General features: G+C 39.9%; 2 protein-coding genes across 9 annotated transcripts in view; both read right to left on the minus strand.

Moving 5' to 3' along the window:
• Positions 1 to 17,899, minus strand: part of CUBN (cubilin) — a 143,453-nt gene extending 125,554 nt beyond the window's left edge. Inside the window, exons 1-14 of the mRNA XM_018075753.2 lie at positions 17,774 to 17,899; positions 17,483 to 17,612; positions 17,065 to 17,157; positions 16,032 to 16,070; positions 15,173 to 15,274; positions 14,352 to 14,455; positions 10,863 to 10,989; positions 9,231 to 9,399; positions 8,346 to 8,477; positions 7,094 to 7,189; positions 6,436 to 6,557; positions 3,761 to 3,947; positions 2,161 to 2,279; positions 538 to 772 (exon numbers count right to left, since the gene is read on the minus strand). Coding sequence (XP_017931242.2) covers positions 538 to 772; positions 2,161 to 2,279; positions 3,761 to 3,947; positions 6,436 to 6,557; positions 7,094 to 7,189; positions 8,346 to 8,477; positions 9,231 to 9,399; positions 10,863 to 10,989; positions 14,352 to 14,455; positions 15,173 to 15,274; positions 16,032 to 16,070; positions 17,065 to 17,157; positions 17,483 to 17,612; positions 17,774 to 17,892 — 1,774 coding nt within the window. The 5' untranslated portion in view covers positions 17,893 to 17,899. The remainder of the gene's footprint in view (positions 1 to 537; positions 773 to 2,160; positions 2,280 to 3,760; positions 3,948 to 6,435; positions 6,558 to 7,093; positions 7,190 to 8,345; positions 8,478 to 9,230; positions 9,400 to 10,862; positions 10,990 to 14,351; positions 14,456 to 15,172; positions 15,275 to 16,031; positions 16,071 to 17,064; positions 17,158 to 17,482; positions 17,613 to 17,773) is intronic.
• An 8,423-nt stretch (positions 17,900 to 26,322) lies between these two features.
• The window catches only part of TRDMT1 (tRNA aspartic acid methyltransferase 1), a 29,359-nt gene continuing 28,411 nt past the window's right edge, over positions 26,323 to 27,270 (minus strand). For all 8 annotated transcript variants that reach the window (XM_029961883.1, XM_029961882.1, XM_029961881.1 and 5 more), the window contains one exon: positions 26,323 to 27,100. In XM_029961883.1, the coding sequence (XP_029817743.1) occupies positions 27,000 to 27,100 (101 nt within the window). In that variant the 3' untranslated portion in view covers positions 26,323 to 26,999. The remainder of the gene's footprint in view (positions 27,101 to 27,270) is intronic.

A 27,270-nucleotide genomic window follows, 5' to 3' on the forward strand; every position in this document is an offset into this window, starting at 1 on the left:
TAGATGATTTGGAGTTCATCTCTGGAAATGCACTGCCAGACCACCTGGAGGAATCATCCAAGTGGCATTACCAAGAATTCAGGCAGAAATATACAGCAAATCATACCAAAAAGTTCACATATTCTTTAAAATCAAAGTCCCAGTAATCTATCATGCTTGAAAAGCATGTTTCAAACTCTTTAGCCTGTTATAAATTTTCAATGGCAAAAAAAGTTAGCTTGCTTGCTCAGAGTACTAGATACTTCCATGAGAAAATAGAACTGATCGGATGAACTGGCATCTCCAGGAGCACATGCTCTCTGGGGGATTCCTCACAGGAGGTGTAAAACAGCCTTAAAAAAAACAGCAGAAAGCTATTCATGCAGAGGCCTAGAGACGGACTTCAAATATTTTGAAGTGGCATACATGTCTACATTTCAGCCTCACTCCCTAGTAAAATATTGTTCCTCCATTCCTATTGTCTCCTGATCAAAGGAAATAAGATTTTGCTCCAAAACCATGAAGATGACAAATTACTTGATGTTTCATCAAACTTACCAGGATTCTGAGATTCCCAATGAACAGTAAAACCTCCAGCCATAATGGTGTGGTTTGAGTAGAACCAAAAATACAGAGAGTTGTGGGAACTGAAAAGCTCTTCAGGAGCTGAGGAGCCACAGTATTTTCCCAGCATGTGCACTGATGCTGAAGGCCCATCATGGATTTGAAGGAAGTCAGAGCTACACTCATGACTTGCCTCCAGTTGGAAGAATGGGAAAGTAATACGCAGAATCTAATAGAAGTAAGAAAACAATAAATGTCTTTTTTTTCCATCTGCTAAGACACCACTTATGCAGAAACTGTATAGAGCAGACATATGTGTTCATGCAACTGTGAGAATCTATGAGCTTTAGAGCCATTATGCCATTTACTGAAATGTTCCAGATCAGAAGAAGGTATTAAAGAATCTTATGGGTCAAAAGGAAAGAGAAAAGAGATAGATAGATAGATAGATAGATAGATAGATAGATAGACAGACAGATAGACAGATAAATAAGAATTTAGACAGTGAAGTTTTCTGGAAAGAACATTTCTATAAACTAATAATTGAGACCATTTGTCTGTGTGTGTTATATGTGTGAAATAAACATATGAGTATATTTCAAGCCATGTGAAAGGCTTGAAATACAGCATAAAATATTTTACTCCAGGTTTCCACGGCAGTTTTGTCATCAGATAATTAGCATTTCTTATCCTTGCTATGGTTGAAACTATTGTAATGGGAGTTAAAAGATTAAATGATCTTGTTTTGCACATATAAAATCAGTGTCTCATAAGCCTACTCTGGATACTTAGTGACATAGACAGCTTAAAGTTTGTTCAGATTCTTCACTGCTTCACTGCTTTAATATGCTCTGCTGAAGACAGTAGTGGCTCCCAGGCTTAAAGATGAGAATATGTCACACACACACACACACACACACACACACACATATATATATATATATATAATACTGTATAAACCACTAGCAAGCACTGGTTTATAAAACTACTTAATTCATTCCACAAAATGTTAAAAATAGATCAAATATTTAGATCCCAAGCAAGAAGCTCCATGCTAACTATTTTGTGGTTGCTATTTATAACACAGGTGGAATTGCTAGTTGCAGATTAGAGTCAGAATGTACATTTGAGTGCAACATTTAAAAATTAATCCTTAAAAAAATCAAATGCTGTTACTACACAAAGGTATTGACAATATGAATTCAGCATTCTACATTTCTGGCACCCAGAAATCAGAAACATTAAATTCTTCTGGGGTCATTTAGTTCAGGAACCAATTGTGGAGCCCATCAGAGTACAACTTTTCTCATGCAGCTATTCACAGATCACACTCTAAAGCAGTGTAGGACAGGCCCTTTCTGTAGCTGGAGTTAGGTGAATAAACTATAATCCTCAGATGCATAGGAAAAATCTGGAAAATCTAACCCAGGTAAATTATCAGTCTAAGGAGCCTGAAGGCTTTTAAGGTTCTGAAACTTATTCTTTCGAAAAACTATTTATTCCAAAGGGATTGAATCAGAACACTGTAACATTGTACATGAAGACAGTTATGTTTATTCTATTAGAGCTGAAGGGTCCTGCAGAGTGAGGGTTTCTTTAATCCGAACTCTATTTTACCTGGTTGGGATTAGTTTGAACAACCCAAGCACAGCTGACCCTGCTGTTGTACCGCTGGCTGTTTGGATTGTTAGGGTAACTGAAAGTCCCCCTGGAGCCTGAGAGATATCCTCCACAAACTGCAGAAAGAGATAGAAAATTAAAAGGGTTACTTTATGCTATCACTATACAGACTGAAACAAAATCTAACTTTCTTGCATAGCTTTGGCATCTTACACATTTAAAACAATGGTGAAAGATAATTTCTGTAAAAGATTCTTCAGGATTTCCTCTAAAGTGGAATGACATCTCAAAAAATGAGCAAAATTATTCCCTGAGAGAAAAGTAGTTCCTGGGAAAAGAGCAAGGAATTTCAGCTGGAATATGTGGAAAGATGTGGATTCTGTTTCAGGACGATGTCCATAAGCTGCTTTGCTTCCAGAAGGCTACCTCCAGATCAAAGCTTGAAATTTTTCCCTATGATGAAATAACATTTTGAAGATAACATAATGTAAAATTGTCTTTCTGAGCAGTGGTGCATCATAGGAGTTATCCATGAGAATTTTTATTATCCAATTTATTCTTTGTGGTCAGATTTCTGGGCCTGACAATACCTCTCATAATATACCATGGTCTCTTCTCTCACTGAACCATTCAATGCATGGGAGCAACCAGATTCAAAACTGTCACGTAATAAAATATATTCTTTTTTCCTTGACTAGAAACTAAAAGAATAGTTGGTACATTATGTTTTATCACTGGATAAAAACTGGTTTTCTATCCCTTCATTATGAAGGATTAAAAATCAATTTTTTCCAATGTGGACTTAATACTAAAACATTACTGGTTGGATACTTAAGGAAAACAGAAAAGAGCTCTAAAATAGATCAGATTTCACAGGGGATCTGTGGAAGTTTTACATTCTATATTCTGTGAAAATTTAATCTCCTTTCTTCACAGCAACCTGCAATAAAAATGAGCCATCTGACAGATAGTTGCCACATTGACACTCACTGGAATGCTGTCCTGACCTTGTTTAATTAAAATTAATGGGGAAAAAAAAAGCCCAAACAAAAAGAAAAAGTGATATTAGGAAGAAATGTCAGAGGCAGGACCTTGCAGTCACTCTACAAAACTGAGGGTCCCTCACTTTTGTGGTTAACATTTATTTCATTACATTTCTGTTTGAAAATCTTGTCTGGCTTTTCCTCCTGACTAAAAATGCCAGGACCTCTCAGCTTTGCAACAAATGAAATAGTACATACAAAAGAGAAACATCAGTATGTTCTCTTGTTCTTATACTGGATCCTCTTTCCCAACAAGACCACTTTCTCAGGAACAGAGATCTGATTTTAGGATGTTTGGCATCTAGCCAGGGTCAGTGGGTCTGCAGATCAACTTCACAGTTGTGCTCCTACTATTAAACAAAACAGCTATAAACAAAACTCACGGAAATCTCCAACTTTGAGGGAATTTGGACAGGGACCTGTAATCCCCCCAAAAGACAGTTGTTTTTCCCATCATAACTCAGTTCTTTTTTACATATCAGTGCTATACACAAAGCATCTACTTGCTGAAGCCTGGTGTCACATTTCTCCTGGGGAGGTGGTCCTGGCTGTACCTTGCTGGGCAGTCTGGCACTGTGGTCCTGTCCAGGCGCTGGTACACTCACAGGAGTAGCCGTTGATCCCATCAGTGCAGCTCCCCCCATTCTGGCAGGGGTTGCTAAGGCATTCATCAATGTTCTCTGTACAGTTAGGGCCTGTCCAGCCCCCATTACACAGGCAGAAATATCCAGAGATCGTTGCCTACAGGATAAGCAAATCAAATAAACTCACTGAACTTGAAACACCTAAAGGAATCACTACAGTCAGCAGAAAGACTGATATTTACACTTATTTTATGAGGAGATACTGGAGCAAAGAACTCACATAATCAGAGACTATGCTGAGTTGGAAGGGATCCACAAGAATCATCGAGTCCAACTCCTGGCCCTGCACAGGACCATTCCCAAGAGTCATATCGTGTGCCTGAGAGTATCATCCAAATGCTTCTTGAACTCTGTCAGGCTTGGTGCTGTGACGACTTCCCTGGGGAGCCTGTTCCAGTGCCCAACCACCCTCTGGGTTAAGAACCTTTTTCTAATATCCAGTCTAAACCTCCCCTGACACCACTTCAGGTCATTTCCTCAGGTTCTGTCACTGGTCACCATAGAGAAGAGATCAGTGCCTGCCCCTCCTCTCCCCCTCATGAGAGAGCTGTAGACTGCAATGAGGCCTCCCCTCAGTGTTTGGCCTTGATGGTCACTGGTGAATATCAAACCTAAAGACTAATCAGATTACCTAGCTCTTTGTGTTTTTTCTATTAAATTATTTCTTTGCAAGGATCTTCAGATTACTTTCTAAAAAGTCAGAAACAGAAAACAAAAACAGAAAACTGTTTGATTGGTTTCAGTCAATCATATTATCTAAATCTTATAAATAGCAAGTCAAGGTAACTGGTTTATAAATCAGTTCCCTCAAGCCCTTTCTCTTGGAAGTCTGCACTGCAGTTACGTGGGCTGTTAACTTTCATTTTTATCCTGAGGAATGTTAAATGGGAACAATTTCATTGCCTTTTCTGCATTATCCCTTTTTCTGTATGTCTCTTTTCCATTTCTCTTGTCTCTACCTTTACTACTTCTCCTTATAATCCAGTCCTTCTATATCTCTAACTGTTTTAATTTCACATGTTCTCCTACATTATATTTCCTGTTTTGCAGACACGATCTTTACAGGTAAAACAGAACACAGTATTTCAAGGCATATGCTAAAATCCCATCACTGAGGACATACAATCAATGTACTACACTCTCTGTTTTCTTTTGTATTCTCTATTTGCATCCTCCGTGTCCAAACGGAGATTTTCAGTATGATGGAAGAAGATTTTTATGCGTATTTAGGACTCCGAACATTGCTCTAGAAGGTGAAAAGTTGTTTTCTGATCTGCATTGCCTGATATTTAATTAACATTACATTTCCTCTGTCATTACGCTGGCCAAATATAGCTCTGCTGTTCCTCTATTTTATTAGATGCTTCTGTAGTCCCATTATTGAACTATCTGACTGTGTTATTACCTTTAGGTAGTAGTTCGTAGCCATGATTGCCTACTGTTTTATGTTAGGATATACTTAGGGGAAGATGTCATATTTTTTAATAGATTGACTAAAATGAATAGTTTCTAAATAGTCAGGAAAAGTAGATTAGATCTGGTCACAAAAGACCCTTTAAATATCTGAGAGAAGACACAATAGGCATCTATAGAATAGAGAGTAAGGAATGCTGGTGAGGAGTGGAGTGGAGGTGAAAGGATCATCACAGTTCATACAGAAAATAGAAAAAGGGATAGGTAACATACCATAGAATCATGGAAACATTTAGCTTGGAAAAGATCCTTAAGATCACCAAATCCTGCTGTTAAACTAACACTGCCAAATCTATCTCATATATCCCATTTTCCCTGTGCCTTCAAGGACAATCAAAAAGAGGATATCTGCAGATCAGTGTGGATAGGTGGGAAAAGATTCTACTGGAACAACAAATTTGTGAACATTTCTCCAAAATCATCATCATAATTATCCTCCACAACAAAATTCCCAGATCCGCAGTGTGGACTTCCCTAAGCACAGCACTCCTCACTGAGGAAGCCAAAAATCCTTCACAGGGTCCACGTGGACAAACTAAATGGTCACTGTGCATGAGAAAGAATTCACACCACTTAACAGTTTAGGTCCAAAATACTTGTTTCCCAGCAGAAGTGCAACCAGTTCCCTTAAAGTACTCTTTCCATATCTATGTAAACAGCCTGAAACTCCAGGAGTGCTCTCACAAGATCAGACTAGAAATACATAACTAACTCTACTGGATATTAAGAGTCTGAAGATCAGCAGAGGTCCTGGTTTTTTATCATGGGCAATTCCTTCATGATCCAGGGTGGTAAACTACTTCCCTGTCCCACCAGGGACAGTCATTCATGAGTTCTTCCCCACCAGCACTAGTATTCCATCACTAGCCTGGGATACCAGACAACTTCTCATGTCATGAGTACCAAGATTGCTGCCTCTACTTTACATACAAAGAAAATGGTTTGTGTGCCCTGCAACTCAGTTTGTTTTCCCCAGATCCATTGATCTTGCACTCCCCACTGACCTTGCCTCATTTCCATTTGTGTGTCTGCACTCAGCTTTCAGCCTCACCCTGATGTATTGATTATAACTACACAACCTTGTCACTAACTGTGAGGAGCCCAGCACTTACCAAGCACTGCCCATTTGCACAAGGGTTTTGCAGCTGACAGATATCACTGAGAGGAGAGCACCCGTTTTGCCCATATCCACTTCCAGTGTACCCAGGCATGCAGGAACAAAATGGCATTAGTCCTTGGGAGATAAGACAAGATACAGAAGGTAATTCAGTCCCTGTTACAATAACAATACCAGTGACCACAAATGTCGTTGACATTATATTTGATATAATTCTACCTTATTTGATCTTTTGACACCTTCCCTGATCATTGCCCAGTTTCATCACGGAAAGATCCCTACTGTTGTTTTGCTGTGAGTATCTGAAAGTCCAAAGTCACCTCAATGGGAAACAGTGGGAGTAGTCAAAGGGTATTTATGGAAAGAAGACTAGCAAAAGCAGCTGTATAATTGGAAAACCACATCAAAGGGAAATGGTGAAAGTCTCCATAGTTTTCGGATAAAGTCTTATCTTTGGTGGAGTCTAAATCTGCTTCTCTCAGTGTTAGTGGAAAGGTTTTAGCTAACCTGCCTGTAAACTCCTTTGGATGAGGCAAAACTGACTGTGGAGAAGAGGCTGTAATATGTTGCTACAAAGTGGATTCACCATAACCAGATCCTCCTTGAGAGACAGAGGTCTGGTATTACTTACAGTATTTAGGAAAGCATCATACCTGGAGCTGAGGTACAAGTAGCTGAAGGATGGCACCCTCCATTATTTATTGAGCAGATATCAACCTGGGTACAACTTTGTCCATCTCCCTCATAACCTGTTCAGAAGCAAATCTCAGTTAGTCTGTAACAAACTATGTTCTTTGAGAATTGGCAGCAAAACAATCAACTGGTGAGCAAACCACTAATTTATGGTGTAAAATCAGTCTTTTGCAGTTAAAAAGAAAAAGTTGAGATAGCCATTGAAGTAAACCCTGCATATTTATTGTGGTTTCTGCATTGCAGGGGTGGATTCTCATTGTAACTAAATCCTCCCATGGTTGTAGAAAAGAAGACATATTAGTGTTTGCCAAATACAGTGAGGCCACAGAAACCCATGTCTCTCAGCCACCATGTGCTGCCCTCCTTACACATCTGCACCCCGTCGGCCCTAATCACATCCAGGTTTCCTGCTGCATGCCAGAGCTATCCTTGGGTCTGAAACACAACATCCAGTTCTTCCCAGGAAGTTCAGCAGGACCAACTCTGAGTCGCCAGAGTTAACATCACCAAAACTTGCCTGAGGCCACATTTCCAGCATAGTGATATGCCTTCAGCACTCACTGAGGGTCTTCACTACCTGCAGCCTACTGCCATTTAAATAGCAATCAAAAAGTCAATTAGGAAGACTTTTTCCTGTTAGTGCTTCTAGTATTTATAGCATGCCTTTCAGAAAGCATTTTAAATCATAAACCACAAATTATGGAGACATAAGTTGCGACTTCCACTACTTGACCTGTACTGCAATGGAAATTCTGCCGCCTTAGACAGCATTCAGAGCGTGACAATTATCACGGCCTTTTTTTATGACAGACAATACAGCTGATTTATGGCACAGAGGATGCTCTTTCAATTAATACACACAATGAAATTACTATCATAATTATGCAATCCTTGGTTCCCTTTAATGATTTTGTAAAGTAGGTACTTCATCAAATCAAGGCTCTAACACTGAAAAGGGTTACCTACGACACGAGAAACACATAGCAGAGGATGATCTTCAGTGACGTACTCTATACAGTCTTCATTAATATCTGAAGCAGTTTGAATATACTTGGACTCTGCATTCTGTATTACAGCATTGTATTGTGTACGTGACACTTTCTTTAAAAACAATTTTCAGTTTCTTAAATCTACCACAAAACAGAATCAAATGTGTTCAATCATCACCTTTTAAGCCCTTCCATATTATTATCAACAAGAAATCCGTTTTACCTGGCGGACAGAGCCCACAGCGGTAGGATCCAACTGTGTTGATACATTGAACCATTGGTGCTGTTGAGCAGCCTCCATTACTACTTGCACATTCATCAACGTCTTGGCAACTGTAGCCATTTCCTTGCCAGCCTAAAAAGTGGCACAGAAAGGACATTAGAATTGAAAATGACTGACCTTTTTGTTTTTTTCTTTGCCCAAATCTTTTCATAGAGCACAAAAATACAGCTTCTGAATTTCACTTCATTAACCCAAGAGAAGACCTGTCTCTCTCATAACTGATTAAAATGAATACCAGTCTGCAAATTAGGTTACAAACACAACGGGGTGGAGCTGTGTGTGCAAGAATGTTTTATTTTAACTGTATTCTGGTTATTTCAGAATCAAGCACACTTTTACCTGCAGAGGAGGCAGGTGTGGTCTAGCGCACATATGTACAATTTGCAGCAAAGCTTTACTGTAACTCCAGTTAACTACTTCAAAACCTCCTCCCACAGACCCCACCTGCCCATCTCCAGAAGAGGAATAGTAGGTTATACGGTTTGAGGGGACAATCAGGCTTTTATGTTGCCTTAGGGTAGTAAGCATATGGATACTGAAAGTACTGCAGACTTATTACACAAATGGACATGAAAGTACCTGTGAGCATAAAGGTACATCAGACCTATTTAGGTGCTCAGTTTAGGATGGGATAAATCACGCAATAGACTTCACTGCCTGCGTTACCCAGATAAAACATAATCTGCAGACTTTTATTCTCTAGAGTACAGACCAAAGCATTTCATGGAGTTACTTCATCTTGGTCCTGTGTCTTTGCTTATGACATATGGGCAGTAGTACCTACTGCCACCCCATCCTGCCTGAGAGCATGGAAGGACGTGATACCTGTGGGGCAGGGACCACACGAATAGGAGCCTGGAGTGTTGAGGCACTGCACAAATGGATCCTGTGAACATGGATGATCAGGGAGGCTACATTCATCTATGTCAGCACTGCAGGCAGGGCTGCCAGGAGGGGACATCCAGCCACTGTCACACATACAGCGGTACTTGGGCTGCCACAGAAAACATCACATTGCATATTTAAGACATTTGGAATAGCCAAGAAAAAGGCAGGAGGAGTTAATTTTATAAGATTATTTTCAGTTTATAGCAAGAAAGCTTCCAGAGCATTACATGGCTTGTGCATTCTGTTTTATAAGTTGCTTTGGTAGTTTTCTCAGATTATTTCTTCCTCTGAATTTACCTATTTAGATTATGGAAGCAACTCAGGCTCATTCATTATGTTCATAAAAGAAATCTGTAATTTACCCCAAAGCTCCCAGAGAAAATGAAGAGCAATTATGAGCTGTACATAAATATAATTAAAAGTCATCAACTTGCTTTTTAACCAACGTAAACAGATCAGTGTAAGCAACCTGAAATCATCTTGGTTGTTTATTTTTAATCAAACTATTAGTAATCTGTGCAACGCGCAGCACTGGCATTACATTGAAAGCATATATTTTCTTTTAGGAAAACAGTTTTCTCTCTAGTAAACTTTACTAATGGCCAGATTTCAGCATTTATTTAGCCTTGGTCCAATTAAAACTAATGGGAGCTTTATTGTTGACAGTCACAGGAGCAGACACTGTTAAGCCAACACTGAACCCTTTTGAAAAGCTTTCTCCACAAAAAGTGGGCAGAAAACAAATGATGAGTTATGAAACTTCTACAAATTAAGCAAAGAAATAATTTTACAGCATAGCACAAAAAAATATGTGCTGTGACTGGAATGGTGCATGGACGTATAGGAGTATTAAGGAGCACAGGCTTGGCTGGGTAGTTTTGGAGGGCTGCTCTGAGTGGAAAGAGCCAAAACTGGCATGTTCCATCTATCCCTTTGGAGTGAACACCCTGTACCCAGCTTCTTGCCCAGATGGAATGAGTTGGCTTGCTCCAGAAGAGCACTCAAGTGTGTGCTAGCATCCACCCAGTGCAGATGCTTGGAAAGATTGGGCCTGGAGTCAGAGACCACTTCCAGCTGACACTGAGGAGCACCAAGGATGAGCAACAGCCACTCAGTCGCTAGGCAGCCCTGGCAGCTTCCAGGTCACTGGCAATAATGTTCCACTGGTATACCTTTTCCCAGGAAAAAAAAGATTTATGATGTTTGTCCTTCTTAATCATTTAAGTAGTAAAATATTCTAGCAACTTAGAACTCCCCAAATAATGAACATCCAGCCAGAGTCAGAATATTATATTTCAGACAAGACTGACTTATTCAAAGAATATTCCCAAGCTCCCTACGGATGTAGTAGTAGATTTAATGCTATGACAAGTACCTTTAACAAGACACAAGATATTTTTGATTCTTTCTGCTGTCTGTGGGACAACAGAGAGCATAGGTTATGTTGTATAGTGGCATTTCTTGCTATTTTTCAGCAGCCATGTGCTTAACACAGTTTTGTGGTGATCAGCATTATTTGTTGCTTTTTCATGCTATGTTGTATAATGAGATTTACACGTTGTTCCATACCCTGTTGTGCTGATCCCTTTCTTCATCTATGCAGAGGCCATGCTCACAGAGAACCTCAGATCCTTGCTGGCAGTCATCAAACTTCAAGGTGCAGCGAGGCCCATAGGTTTCTGGAGTACAGGAGCAGCTAGTGGTGAAAGCGGACAGAAAAATCAAAATTTTGTTTTCCTACAGCTGTTAAAGATTGTATATTGCCATAATAAGAGATCGTCTGCTACTATATGGGATGTTCCTTACAAAATACATCTATTTAGCTATATTGACAATCCCATTAATAATCATGTACAGAGGCAAGGCTCCTGTTCAGCAGTGACTCAAGAGTCATGTGGGACTTGTGTATATCCATGACTGCCCGGCCCTGTGGGAGAATCTACAGCCTTTTGTTGCATTCATAAGCGCAAATCCAGGAAAAAAGATACATCTAACATTAGACTTAAACAGAATATGAGCCTGGAAAACTGTACTTCAGTCAAAGAGTACCTAAACTGTCCATTGCAGTTTATGACCCTTGTATGATGCCAAGTGCATAAAATCCTACCTCCAGCAATATGCAGAAATGCCATGTCTGGCCTGTCCCAGAGAGCAGGGAACCTTCACACCCACACCATAACAAGGGGCAGCCGCTGTCCCAGCAGCAGCCCAGCTTTTAGGTAAGTGTGGTGTGCAAGAGGCAGAATTTGGGGCTGATAGGGTGGGAAAAACAAAGTAGTGGGTTGAAGAAAGGCTTTCTGTTGGGAGAATCTGGCTTGAAAGCTGCCAGATGCATCACATTTTTATTTATAGGGCAGACCTGAGTTACAGCACTGTACACATGTGGTGGAACTGAAATTGGGAACTTCTAAGCCATTGGGTAACATTTCCCTTTTCTCTGGCTCTTTATTTCCACATAGACCAAATCTGAGGCTCTGAAATACAACTGAAAGGGATCTAAATCTGCAGAAAACGTACAGAAAGCCAGAAAACTGGTTTCTTATTAAAATGACAGTGAAACTCTCATTTGGATACAAGTCATATGCTGCAAGGTCTGCACCTCACAGAGACATATGGCAAGTACACACCCTTCTTTAATTGCTTTTAAGTTGCCTAACGAAAAATCCTCTATAAAAGTATTTCTCTGCAGAATTTGAATAAGGGTATTCCATGAATCTGATCTGGACCTTGGAGCAATTTATATACAATAAGCTACTGCTGCCTGCCACCGTGTCACATGCTCAGTTGAAACTGCAGTTTGATAAGCCAATTGCAGGTAACTAAAACTGCACCCAGGACAAGTAACCCACATGAACTCAGGCTTCGAAAACCCACAACGGCTTAATGCTTAACTGCAGTACTGCAAGACACCATGTTCATTATTGTAAGAGACGGCAGACAGACCCACACCATCTCATCAGTGCAGCAGCTCAGCCTGGGCAAGCACAGAGGCAACAGGTCAGGGAACCAAGTGACTTTTGTATGTTCAAAGTACATTCAGAGCTTCATGTTCAACTCCAAAGCACACAGCAAGGCAACCTGACCATCTCCAAAGGAGAAGGACAATGGAACTGTCTCCTGCCTAGTCCAGCAAAGATTAATCTGTTGCCCATCTGAAGTTTCTCAGAGAATAGATTCAAGAAGTAGGTCACACTGCAAGGAACTGCAGCCAAATTGTGATATACTGCTGCTCAGCACTGCCCTGCTGTTGTCACATGGCTGATGGCATGTTGTGATGAGGCCCCTGTTATTTTGGTTGTGACACAGATGTCCGATAGACTTGAGGACTCTCACAGCCTTTCATCCAGCTGATGCAATGTCCCCTTAGGGTTCTGACTGAGGAGGGGGTTTCCTGGATACCTGCTCTTTTTCCTCACACTTCAGTGCCGCCTTGAATTACAAGAAAAGCATGGGGGTAAAGAATCTGAATAGGGAGTGAAGACTGCTTTATGTTCCATTTCATGCTACCTAATTCAGTACTGCCCATCACCTGCTGTTATCTCTGGGGGTTGTGGAAAGTCAATTATTACCCTCTTCTTTGCCTGCTGTCCATGCTTGTGTATTTAACTACACCAGAGCAGGAGTGCGGTGATCTGGGCTGCTGGGTCCCAGAAAGCTTAGCAGCAATGTCCTCACAGTTGTTGGAAAGTGATATGTTACACTGTACATGGGGATAGATTTAGTATCTGGGGAGCACTAAGAAGTGAGTAAGACAATATGTGAAGGGAGACTGAATACAGTACAGTGGACTTGGGGAAAGGACTATATGAAAATCCTGAGCAGACTCTGTGTTAACGCTGAAGCATGAGGACCACTGCAGGAGCACTTCCCTGGTGTGAGGTCTCTCCAAGAACCGATAAAGCACTATAAGCTGGTGTTATGCCAAGCAAATATTTGTGGGGGCTAAGATTTTCATGCTGAAGCAGAAGTCGAAATGCTGCACAGAAAGCTGTGGCATGCTCTCCAGCCTTGCTTGTTCCCATTGCACAGGGATAGCTTTGTATTATATCTGAAAGTTATTTATTTACCAAATTATTTGACATTTTGGAAAAAAAGACAGAACGTTCAGGCTGGCTTGCCCTGTAAGCAATCGCGTCTTTCCTAAGGAGCTGGGCACAGCCAGAGAAGGATATGCTCCAAGGGCCTCATGTCTATGGGGCCTGGCACACAGGCAGGCCAGGCACTCTCCTGGCCAGTCAGCTGCAGAAGTCATTTCTCCTTCCTTTATGCCTGGCAGGACTGTGCATTCCTTGCTCTGCTGCTGTCTCAGCAGTGCCTGTATTTCTGGAGGGGATGAAGGCATTTCACAGAACTGTTTCTGATTTCAAAGAATATTCTGAGTTAGAAGGGACCCACAAGGATCACCACATCCAACCCATATGGGAATGGCCCATATGGGGATTTAACCCACGACCTTGGTGTTATTAGCACCATGCTCTAACCGAGAGCGCTGGGAATGCCAATTATCAAGGCTGCCCATATATTCAGGAGATTTCCAACAACTCAAAGCCTTTGCTGGGCCACAGCTGTTCACCTCTTTCATCTCCTCACTCCCTTTGATCTCAAGAGCTGGTGATAACAAAGGGATGGTAACATGGTTGTGGTAGGTGGGTATTGGTGAGTGCTGGTTACAGACTAGCATGTTGCATCTCACCACCCCAGCTCCATCCTATGGTGCAGTGAACTTCCATTAAATCATCTGCACCTACAGTAAGGAGGGTGGGCCACTGGAGCCAGTGTTTAATTTGCAGCCTTCTCCCCTGGCACGGATGTTTGATGGATCTGGTTCCTGATGGTTTTTTTGTGTCAAAGCAGGCAATGGCTTTGGAGGGGCTTTTGTGTCTGCAGTGGGTTCGGTGTACAGTATATTAAGGATTTTACATTTTCTCAGACTGTAAGGAATTATAGTGCATAGATACTAAAAGATTTACTTCTAGAACTTGTGCTGCAGGTGTGATATGGGATACAAAAATAACAATATTCTACACAGGATATTTATGTCTACTTTTGAGAAGTTACCTGTAGTTGCCTGGTGTGTTCACACAAGTGGCTCCATTCTGGCAGCCTAATGCAGTTCCAGCAAAAATTTGGCATTCATCCACATCTACTGAGCACAGGGGACCCTAAGATGAAATGGAAAACCAGTTTATTTTCCAAATAACTGAGAAATGAAGCAAACCACGGAGCCAATGTTTAAAATAGTTTTCAAAGACATACAAACCATGGGCTGTTATCAGCACAGCTTCCCTTATGAAACACAATAACAAAACTCTATTTTTCAGATGTGTTTCTGTGACCCTTGTTATCAGTCAGATGGGGATAAAATGTTTCAGATGTAGAAAGCAAATGAACAGTACATTATTGTCATCCCTCCTACTTTCCAACTAGCAAAAGGCTCAGAAAACTTTCCTTCAAACTATTTCTATCAGAAAAGTACATCAGTTTTGACCCAAATCTTACTGGGATAACTTTCAAGTTGAAAGTCTTTGAGAAGAAGATATAACTTTTCCATCTCTAGAGCATTTAACAGCACCATTAAAGCATTTGCCAGTAAAGTCTCTGGATTTAAAAAAACTCAGAATGTCATTGATTACTTACATCCCCATTTGTCTTACTTGTTTGAGATTGAATAAATATCCATCCCTTGCCCCATTCTCTCCCTATCCTTGTGTAAGGTCAACAGCAAGGCACACAGTTCAGTTCACTGCTCAGCAAAAAACAGAGAGTAATTCTCTGCTGCGGGAACTGCCAAGAATCACTGACTTCACAGGCCATCGCCTGCATATAACAGTTCAAACACACACAAACACACTCCGTAGTCAAGGAGGCTAAAGACTCACCTGCCAGTTGCTGGGACAGAGGCAAAAGAAACCATCCAGTGAGTTTACACAGGTCCCTGAGTTCTCACATGGGTTACTACTGCAGGCTCTCTTCTGGATAGTCTGAAACCCAGGAAAAGAGCAGTAAACGAGGTTTCTGCTTAGCTGGTGTTCCATTAACATTTATTTTCAAGAAAAACCTCTCTTTTTTTTTTCTTTTTTCATTCTTTCTTGGATCCCTCCTCCCACCTTTTTCAGCAAGGTTGATTTGTAAAGGTTTTGAGATGTTTCAGTTATCCCTGTACAAAATAATGACACTATGTTTGGTCATACACAGAATGGCAAGAACTAGAATGAGAAAAGCCCTGTAAAAAGTAAATATTAACAGCGATTGTTCTTCATCAGCAGCCTGTGGGTCTAGATGGAGGGTTATCTTGTCTTCTTGATTCCATGGGCAACTCATCTGACAACTGCTTTTACTGGCACCTGTAGGTGTGGCTTGTCACAAGCTCACTGAAGAAACAGACAACAGTTGAAAATTAGCTAGTTCCAGTATAATAAAAACCCAGTTTGAATTTTCTGGTCTTTGTCTTGACAGACCAGTGAAGGAAAAGCTTACTTCTCTTTGGTAGCTAGTTGTTGTTCTTGAGTACACAAGAAATGCAGGCTCCTACACAGTTTGTATTTTGTAAGAAGGTATTTCACCTCCTCCACAAATCTTGGCTTTTTTTTTTTTACCTCCTGTTACCAAAAAATGTTTTCCTGAGGAATGCACGAGATTAAATAAATCATTCAGCTATTTAATCATTGTAACCTCACTTTATTTACTCAGGGCTGGGATTTTCTTTTCTGATCTCTAGTTTGCTTCTCATTTACTTACCTGCTCTAAGCTTTGAAGTTGGTTATCAAGATCCATGATCTGCAAAAGAAATGCAAATTACATTGTGCTCGGTATGACAGTGACCACAGAGGTATGTGTTGGAGGCTGGTAGGCTAACAAAATATTTTCCTTTGAGAAAAGAGAATATTTGCTTTGTGAAACCAGGTGACAGTCAGCTTCAAATCAGGCCCCATTCACTGGGATTTTGGTAGTTTAGGCTGTTCAGGAAATGACAGCTTGGATCCAAAAGGCAAGACTCAGTCTTGCAAAGATGTATTCAGGTGCTCAACACTGAGAATGTGAATATTCCTGTGGGACTGTTCGGGTCCTTGCATGTATGTGAAGGATGGACATCTGGGACAGCACAACAAAAGCCAGGAAGAGGATCACCATATCCCAGTGGGTTGTAGACACAAACAGCAAACTGACACTGAATCAGAGAATATCGTAGATACGTATTATCACAATTTTCCTGAGGGAAGGTCTCTTAGGCTACAAAATATTTTCCTATAAGGAACTTGTGGAAACACTGTAACAAGAGAAACTTAAATCAGACAATGGTTTCAAAATCTTCTGTTGGAGAAAAAATTTTAAAGAGCATGGAAAAGACTAAACTACTGCATAGGTCTTTTTTTTCCACTGCAAACCCCTATAGTCCATTTCACCTATGGAATGGAATGTCTGTGTAACAACTATAAAAACATATATGGTCCACTTCCAGAATTTAGTAGAATTACACTTCCATAAATATTAGAGGATATAGTCTATAGACATGTTGACAATGAACAAAAGAAGAATCACAGTAACTGGAAATTAGGGGGTGATTTACAGAAATATTTCCATCATCTCCAGATTTTCTGAGTAAGTATCTCAAAATAAAACACAGACTCCAAGCTGATGTTATGTATGGACTCTGCTCCAGTTCCCTGAATTGAAGTCTAGAAACACTAAAATTAATCAGGTTGTTTAATGTTAGTGTGAAGAATAGAAAACTGGGAATGTTGGAGGAGGATAACATGAAGGTATGGCTCACCTTGGAGGTCAGCAGGGCAACCTGCTGGGACATGTTCTGAGAGGCACCACTGGCTTTTTTAAGTTCTTGAATCTCTGTGTGACTCTCTCTCACCTAAAATTAAACAACAGAGATAATGTGAAACAAACTTTGCTTTTTCAAAAGCTTAGGAAAGTTTTGTCCTTGCATAACTTTACTATTATAAAGTCCACTTAAATACAGAGAGCTCTGCTACATACACAATTTAATCTTTTAATTATCTTCTGTAATGACATGATTACTTTATAAGTCTGCAATAGCTTACTTTCATATTAGACTACTGATATAGATAACACAAAATACAATCATACAAAACACAACAAACACTTGCAAAGACAATTTAACTATTAATGTGCAAACCTGAAAATTAAAATATATTAAGGAAAAGTAGCTATATCACCTGACTACAAAGTTCTGCAAGGTCTTCTTCATTAATTTTTACTTTCCCCAGTGGTCCAGTTCTAAATTCAATATTTTTGCTGGAGCCAGCATGGAACACCAAATTGCCCTGCTCTGAGGACAAACGAGGCCTGTTGTATTATGGAGGGAAAAAAAAAGTAAGAGATCATTTAGTTACACATATCTGCCAAAGAGCACATAAAAAGGAGCTGCAGTAAAGCCATTCTGTTCCCATTACCAGCACTTAGAGGGGACCATATGAACAAATGAATTTGCAAGCAATGGTACTTACTGCTCGTCATAAGCGGTTCGTTTCTGCCTCTTTTTTTCATGGTGGTTTAATTCACAGCTCAATCCAGTAAGTAATAATAACACAACTAAAAGCACAGGAGCAGGAGCAGCCCAAAGCATTACTCTCCTCCAGCTGTCCTGCGTTTGAAGTGAAACCTTTAGTGCTGGATTGTGCTGTTTTGAGCCCAGGTGCCCTTTGCTCTCCTTGTTCACAAGGTGCCCATTCTGCTGCCTTGTCTTGCAAGAGTGAACTTTATCTCAGATATCTTAATTAAAGATTGACAGCATGCAAATCCTCAAGACACTAAATGCATTTTTCTCATTTTGTCTTTTGGTTTCAGGAGCTTTGAGAGATCACTGATTGAAATCTGCTTGTATTTTACCAGTTTGTCTTTGAACTTTGTACAGCTGAGCACCCCAGTGTCTCCAAGCACCTTGTAATCTGCAGCTGATTACTGCAGAAATGGCTCACATGCTGCACCACATGGATGAAGGCAAGATTATTTGGCAGCACTAAAGGACAAAAAAGGAAAAAAACCCAACCCCACATATAAAACCCACAGTGGCTGGCAAGGAATATTTGTATTGGAAGGGAAGCTTCCAAACAGTAATTTATTGGTCAGATGACACAAACAAGTTAAGAAGTACCAAACAGCGTCCCATGGATTGCAACAGCAAAATACAATTTTAACCAAATATGGCTGCTCTGACTCAAGGGTGACTCAGTCCCCAGATCCTGAGGCCCAGGCTGTTGCTGCTGAAAGCCCTGACAGAGTCCATGTCCCACCTCCCCTTTGCTTTTGCCAGAGTCTCCATATTCCCCTTGCTCAAGACTTTGCTGTGCTTTCTTCTTCCTGTTTAGGGGAGCTCTGTGCATGTTTTCCTTCCTCGTGCTGGGAGCTTCCTGAACCTTCAGGCCTAGCACCATTTTTTTTGATTTTCATTTTTGCTTAGTAGATAACTTATTCAGGTTGCTCACATTTCAAAACTCTGCTGAGAAGAAAAGAGAAGCAACAGTTTTAGCTGCTTGTGCTCAAAGATAACAGCAGGCACCATTCACTGATGCTTTAAGCCCCAGACCTTCCTGGAGGCCATGGAGCTCCTGCGCTTCCTAACCCTGCCCAGCCTTTCTTTCTGCTCCACTTTGCACTTGTCACCTACAGATGGACCTGCCCTGGAACTGAGGAATTGAATGAACTCTACAGCTTTCACGGATGAAAGCTTTAAAAGGTCAAAACAATCTGTGAAGAAATTGGATGTGGTGACAAAAAATATTAATGTCACCTGAAAAAGAGACAGATGTGGACTGTAAACATGAACTGAAGTCAGGACAGCTAATGTGGTGCTGCCATAGACAATAACTTGATCTTTGCTGTGAATAACTGTAATGCCTGAGATTTTATCAGCTGTATCACACCACCTCCACTATTTCCTGTTGTTCGCATAAAAACCAGATTTTTATTACATTTTATTATCTGTGTCTGCAGAAACTTACCTTGGAATTCAGAACAGCATCATCCTGCTGACCACTTTCCTTGTACTCAGACAGACTCTGATGCAGGTAACCCAACAGTCACCGCTGCTGCCTGGGGATCTGAAGGGCAGAGGTAAAGCTCCTCCTAAACCCATGGGAGACAGCCTGTCCCATGTACCTACTGGTGTGGCAGCAGCTCAGCTCTCTGGATGTTCACTTGTAGCAGCCTGCAGCCTCCAGCAGACTATCACCCCTTCCTGCAAGAACAGAGGAAAAGAAGTAGAATTTTTCAGGTGTTATCCTTTATCATCATAGGGGATAGTGTTTCCATAAAAATACAGAATTGTATCTTCAGTTGTTGGAGATATCACTGCTCCATTCGATCCAAATGAGCTACAGTATTTTACACCAACTGAGAATCTGTACCTCTACTTTTTTCTGTTTGCTATTACGCTTTTTGCTCTGAAACCTCTGTTCAAGAGTAGGACAGCACAGATGAATTATCAATGTTTCTGTCTAGTCGACTAGACACCTTCTGCCTCTGGGTATCCTGTACTGTCCATTAAACTAGTGCTCATTAACATTCTTCATGTCAGTTCCAAAGTCTGTCTAGTGGGGTTTTTTGCTCTTTTTGTTTTGATTTGCTTTTTGTTTTAACAGTTTACTGAGTTTGTATAACTGTCAGTTGGGTGTAAGCTTGAATAAACTATGGGTCAACTACACCCGCACTCCTTACCAGGCTGGTTGAGTGTATGCACACTCCAGGAACTTACTTCCGCAAAGTCCATTGTGTGCTGACAGTTTCCATCCTGGCTTTCAGCTGTGGACCACAAAATCCTTCCTTTTCTCTATTCATTTCTTTTGCATATTGAGCATGCATTGACTCTCTGTGCTGCCTGTCAACCTTTGATTCAGGCTTCCCTTTCCAACTAATTAGCTCCAATGTACCAATAACCAACGCGCAATAAACCATGAAGGATGAGGAGAAAGTTGCTAATGCAAGGAACCAGAAGAAATTCACCTTCTCTTCCTGCAGGCTTTATAGCTTAGAAAATGGTTGGCCTGAAGACCAGCTGACTTCAACTATGCACTGATTATAGCATGGAAAGAGAGCACTGGACATTCACCCAAACTTTGTGTGACACGCTATTTTCCATTTCATTAGACTTTCCAGATTTTAGTTAATTTACTCTTTATTCCTAGTGAATGCACCTTAGGCTGGCCAAATTGAGAAATCTAAAAACCATCTTAAGGAGAAAAATAGGTCCACACCTTCTAATTTTACTTTAATACATTGGATTGAGACATCATTTTTGGAGGAATAGAATGGAAAAGCTGCAAATGTCTGGCACAAGAATAGGGGCTGTTCGTTCTAACAGGAGCTGGCATGAACCCTTCCTCCTGGGACAGGTTGTTTAGTACCTCTCTAACATGATGGCTCAGAAAACAGCTCTATAGAATACAGACTGTGTGCAGATTTGGCAGAAAGTAATGGAGTGTTTGTCTCTAATTTTGGTTGAAGTTCATCCTGTACTAGCAGGGACTACAATTTACCACCTTCTTGTGTAGCTGTGTGAAATGAAATGGTGGTATCCCTCTACTTCTCCAGCAGTATGTGCCTGCAATGCAAAGACACTGGGGTAGAAGAAAAGAGTTGACTCAGATCATGGCCAAAAATTCAATATGCACTAATTACTTCTAGGAAGTCAACTCAGATGCACATGAGCCTGTGACAATGCCACCTTTATAAATGGAAGAAGGGAAGCAATTGGTGCGAATCCAAAACTGGCTAATTTTTTAATGGAAAGCTAACAAATATATTTTTTTTTTATAGATGCAAAAGAAGATCCCTGCTATTCAATGTTATCACTCAAATATTTGCAAATAATTATAAATCCAGCCCCGTTGCTGCTTAAATCCTAAGAAGAGCACATTTACTCAAGTTTTCCCTGAGCTGAGGTCCTATCTTCCAGTATTTCCATCTTCACTTCCCTGGATTGTCTTTCATCTTTCCTCTTTCTAATAATATTCTAGTGCTCAAAAGCGACACATAATGTACAAAGTAGCACTGTTACCTGCATGGTACAAATGTGCAATTGTTCCTTGTGTATTCATGGTGTAAGCCACGCTCTGTATTAACTCAGCACTTTGAGTGTGTCCCTACAGCTCACAACCAAGCACTAACCTGCTATTGGGCCCTGTGCAGAGGATCAACAACCATGGGGTTTACATCAAACAGGGATGACTGAAAAATAACATTCCCCTTTCTGTCCCTTACTTATAACCACCTACCATTGCCTCCTTCCTTCTCTTCATGAGTGCCTGGAGAGTTTTATGGCCACAGCACCTTCCCCAGGGTCTGCAGCAGCTGCAAGCCTCCACTTCCCACACCCCTCTTTGAGGATTTCTTTTTTCTCAGCATTCTGCCCCCTGACACCTGCTTAAGATTCTGCCCCTTCAACACAGTTAATGAAGTTCATCAGTTACCTGCTAATGAACTTAAACTAAGTGGCCAGGGAGTTGAGTTTTTCCGAGTTTAACAGCAAATGACAAAGATAAGAGTTTGATTTAGTTACCTACTTCAGCTCAAATTGATCTACTGTCCCAGTTCTCCCTGGATTCCTTTATCATGATGAAGGCAGTTTTAACACTTTTTTACTTTAACAGTTTTTATCTTCCTTAGGAGACTTGTATTTTGGTTCTGTCTTTCTGATTTTTCTTCCTACACATTCTGTTTTATTTCTACAAACCACCAATCATTTTGATGCTTCCTATTTTCCATTTCATTCTTTTTTGAAATTAGGTTCATGAAAAGTTTCCAGTCAATTATATTGGCTTTGTTCTTTTCTATTGATTATTCCAGTCCTTTTAACACATTCCAATTGCTTTAACACTGGGGTTATTTTTAGGGACTTCCATTTGCATAGTCACCCTTCTTCACTAATAACCCTAGAGCCATGAATGGACCTGGCTGCACAACCTCCCTCACATTCATTCTATTCTGTACTGTTGGCTTTTATTGAGAAGCTTAGATCTGAGCTAAGTGTGTAAAGCCATTTGCTGTGTTGATGCTTTGATTACAAGTACTGGCATTCTGTCACCACAAAAATGCAAGAAAGAAAGAATGGTCATACTTAGAAAAGCATCCATCTAGGTCAGTACCCTGTTTCCAACAGTGGCCGAGAGCAGATAGGAAATGACAGGTACACAATGGGGAAAGCACAAACACTACCTCTCCTAGGTACTCTGTTGGCCTCCAGTTATTTTCAGCTCATGCACTTCTTCAGTCAGAAGTCTCCTTAGTCAGTGCTCTCAAAGGAGTTTTCTTCCATGAACTTGTCCAGTCTTTTCCTTCACCCCATGCTTCACCTTACAACACATGTACAAAGAATGAGCAAATATAGTCAATATACAGACAAAATGCCAATCAGAAATAGCAATTCTGAGAAGAAGCCCATTTTTAAGTGTATTATTTATAAACAGAATGGGATTAGTTTATTTTTAAAGATATATACAGGGCAAACATTTGAACTAAGCAAAGCTATTTATTACTATCCACATATAAGAAAATATATCAGTACCACGAACATGCTTTGCTTCCAAATGCCAAGTGGTAATTTAAAAATATTTGAGTCACAACAGGCCAGTGCATGAAAAAAAGCACATGACAAACCTGCTCTCAATGAAGTTGGGATTTCAGGATGCATTCCTGCATTTAAAATCAGAGAGGTTCACCACTGGAGGAAATTTTAGGGACTCCTTTTGCTGCAAAGTTTTCTGAATCTTAGTGAAGGGTATCCTACCAGAGTGGTCTTCTGACATTCGATCCAACAACCCTCTCACTAAAAGTGGTCTGTTCCACTTGATTTAAACCCTTCCAACTCTTCTTCTTGCTTCACCAGACCTCTTACCAAAACATCCTTTGTCCAGCTTCCTCCCAATGTCAAAAGGACCAGGTCAAGGAAAGTCAAAGAGAAGAACCCAGTTTTCTTGCTTTCACAGATGGCTGCCTAGTCCCCTAAGGCCATGTATTTCTTTTCTTCAATAGCTGTACAAATTCCCCTAAACTTGTAATCAATTAAAAGTAAAAATAACACAGATCTCTTCATGCTCTTCACAATAACATCTAAAGTGACATACTATCACTACTCAGTATTCCATGAACTCCCCCTAATAAGATTGCAACACTAGAACACTCGTTTGCACAGGCAAAAGGAAAACAGTTAATGGAATTATTTTGGGCTTCATGTCTAGTTTTTTATGCTTTCACATTATTTCTCCCTGGATATTTCTTTGACCAGTTCTACTTTATACAGTAATTATATATGACTGCTCAGAAATGCCTAGTGCTCTTAACCAATTATTACTTTGTATCCTCCAAACCCTTAATAATATGGCATATTGTTTAAACACCACAGAAAATCATACAACACTTAAGAGGCTGCAAACACATACAAGACAAAATACATTAAACTGCTAAGGAAAAGAAATATAGTTCAGTATTTATACAAGAAGCCAAGTGTTAAACTTTAGTATGAAGAGCAAGAACTTAGAGCAGCGATATTGAAGGGTGAGCTGAGAATTGAATCCTTGAGATGTAACAAGTATTTTCTGAATTTTCTATTTATTTTAGATATGCATGACAACTGCTACACAGAATTGCAGAGTTATTGAAGCACTGGGCCTGTTCAGATTTCTATTGAAATGTCTCTGTCAAAACGAAAATGGGCTTACCCCTAAGTTTATGACATACCATGGTGTTATCACTGATCAATGTTTTCTCAGCCTGTGACACAGATTCCTGAAAATCCTTATACTTCTTCTATGAGGGCTAGTAAAATGTGAGATAAAAAAGTCTCTGGGTAGGAGCCTTACATTCACTGCATTGAAGGATACACCTCCATTAGAAAACTTTGAGTTCAAGTATCAAAAATATTCAACCTCCCTGTGTTAAACAAATGGTATTTTAGTAACTTTGCTGCTAGACAGGTTTCTTCATGAGTGTGGGGAAATCCTGGATTAACTCAGATAGAAACCAGCTGATGTAGGGAAGACATTTTCTAAGGCAATTGGTAAGCTTCAAAAACGACTGCATCAACGTAACACCACATAACCATATGACATCCTTTTTTTCAGTGGAACTTCTCAAGTGTGAGGGAACACAACCACGTCATCTCACCCAGATAATGACACGTGTTTCAGATGTGCACAATGAGTGAGCTACAAACCCAAAAATCAGATTCTGGAAATCTCCTTCCCTTTCCAAAGCTGTTTTCCAGATTTCACTCCTTCACCTTTCCTCTGCTTTTGTAATCACTGCTGTGAAAATGCTTAAGCTGAAGTTGCAAAGTTCAGCACTGATGTAGACTGCAAAGCACTTAGGATTAGGAGATTGCTTGGAAAAGAAAGCAACACGATCATCAAGTGAGGTCAAGCAGGTACAACCCAACAGAGCCCAGTAAACCAGTTCATTAATGACAAACCAAGGGGATAAGAAGCAGTGGCTCAGTTTAGCTGCGCTGGTATTACAGGGTTAGCAGGGGTAAAATACACATATATTTACAACTCTGAAATCTGTTCTTTCAAAGTATTTCCTTCAGAAACAGCTTGGACTAGCAAACAGATTTCAGTCTTCACAATCACACTGAACTAAAATTCACTGTCAACTTAGGCTGTACTACTGTATCAGTTTTAGATGCAGCTAGGTAAGTTTCAACTTATATTTCAACTTTAATATTGCCTGCTTACAAGTGATATATAAATCATTAAAATATGTTTTACACTTTAAAGATTTGAAAATTAATTGTTAATAGTAATATTTTGCCAAATATTATTATAGTGAGGCAAAATTAACAGCTTATTTACATGGTTTATATGAAAGAAATTCCAATTTATACAAAAAATTGATATCCTTTGTTTTCATACCAATGTTTGGATCATGCTAGAAAACAATAGATCTTTGCATTACCACATTTCTCCCAAGAACAAGACCATATAGCCACTAGTTATGGATCTGGCTGATAAATCTACTCAATAACCACTGTGTGAACAGATCCTTGTGGTTCTCTGTCAGAACCACACCTGCTCTTAGCAGTTTAGGAGCCAGCACAGACTAACACCAGTCTAGTACTTTTTGTCATTACAGTACTACATGTGACCAGGAAAAGACAGAGGCCAACCTCATCCTTCTCTAAAGCCTAGTCCAGAGTTCCATTTCTCTTTTGCAGCTGGAACAGACCAAGACTGAAGAGGAAATACACAGGAGTCAACATAAGATAAAGTATGGCAAAAAATACCAACGCAAACTCCTTTTGGTTTTCAGGACTATAGCAGATGAGAGTAGCTGCAGCATCTCTACAGCAGCTCTATTCTGTATGGTCTTCAGTTTCTCCTGCATTACCAAGCCCAGATGCAACGTACCATGACTCTTTCTATGTCATCCTATGGGCCAGAGGGGAGAGAGAGGAAGAAAAATCATTCTTTTTCAGGAATGGGAACTTTTACTGCTTTGGTGCACAGTAATGACAGACAATTTACAAAATTCTTCTGGTTTGTGGCACATCAGCTCCCTAAAGGATGCTTACTAGGTATCATCTCACCTTTTTCTCCCTCAAGCTTTCTTTTCTCTACATTCCAATATCATATTATCTGTAAGGAAAAATAGCAACCGGAAAAGACATGCCTCTTTAGAGGGCTTTCAGTTTTCCCATAATTTTCTCTATTACTTCAGAGACATTAAACTCACAAGACTTGATTAAAAAACTATTCAGTCCAGCTCTGTGAGGTGGTATAAAATGGTGGCACTCTGGATAGCCACATGCAGCAGTGTCATCCCAACAGATATGCCTAAACCCACCCAATACTACTGTCAAGTTGCATAAAGAAATTTTCAGAAGCAGGCCATATAGTTTTTCTCCAGTTCTTATGCCATAGGAAGCTAAACATGGAGTTTTTAAATTCTTTTTGTGTCTTTTTTAAGTAAGGAGCAATGATTTATATGTATATGTATATATGTCTTTTATTTGGTAAGGAGCAATGATCTTATCCTGAATAATGTGAGCACAGAAACAGGCAAGTTATTGTCAGGGTTGTGATAATCTTGAAATATTTTTATTCAGCTGCACCTAAACAAAGCATTCCAGACAGATAGAGTTGGGTTCCAGAATCCTACAAGTATTTAGAGAGGATGAGACAGCCATAAAGAATAACACTGTGTCTTCTTAAAAATGGTATACAAAATACTGAATTTAACAGTTTCATGAGCTACAAAAAGCATATCAAAAGTTCAGAACATATATACAGTACATCTTTTCAGAATGGAAAACTCGTATTTACAGATGAAGACATTTTACACGTAGAACTTGGACTCTGCACTTAATTAAAACTGTTTTGACACTAAGAGCCTTTTCACGCCACAATGAGAAAATGGTTTTTAGATAAAATAAAGTAGTGTTATCCAATTTAATTGAAGTATTTGTAAATGCTGCCCCTTTTCATTTTGCAAAGTAAAAAGGACATTTAAATAAAGCAATCAAGTCCTGGAAATGTCCATCTAAATAAAACACCTCTACAGTTCAAATCCATCATGAAAGCAAGTCATTAAAAATACATCAGAACTGTTCAGCAAAATAGCAAAATGTGTGGACAGATACTTTGGTAAGCTCTGATTTTTGTTCAGCTTCTATCATCTGTCTTTTGAAAGATGGAAGTATTTTCTGTCACCAGTCCATATGCATCAGATTCAGGTTCTAAATTATCCAAGTAGAATGGAGATCAATTTTGCCACCACATGTACATTGAGGCTGTTTCCCAGAAGACGATAGCATTGCTTTATTGTTACTTTTTCAGGAAAGCCTAAAACAAAAACATACAGTGCAACATCATTAGTCTGGGTTTGTTCCTAGTTTTCAGTCTACTCCTTTTTTCAGTGAACAATTCTTAATGCAGTTATCATAGGCTGCAGCATGGTTCACCATCCCCTCCCAAAAAATTCATAAAGTTACAAAAACAATTCCTAACCAATT

The sequence above is a fragment of the Manacus vitellinus genome, unplaced genomic scaffold (genome assembly GCF_001715985.3).
Source record: "Manacus vitellinus isolate BGI_N305 unplaced genomic scaffold, ASM171598v3 scaffold_3_pilon, whole genome shotgun sequence".
Taxonomy (NCBI): domain Eukaryota; kingdom Metazoa; phylum Chordata; class Aves; order Passeriformes; family Pipridae; genus Manacus; species Manacus vitellinus.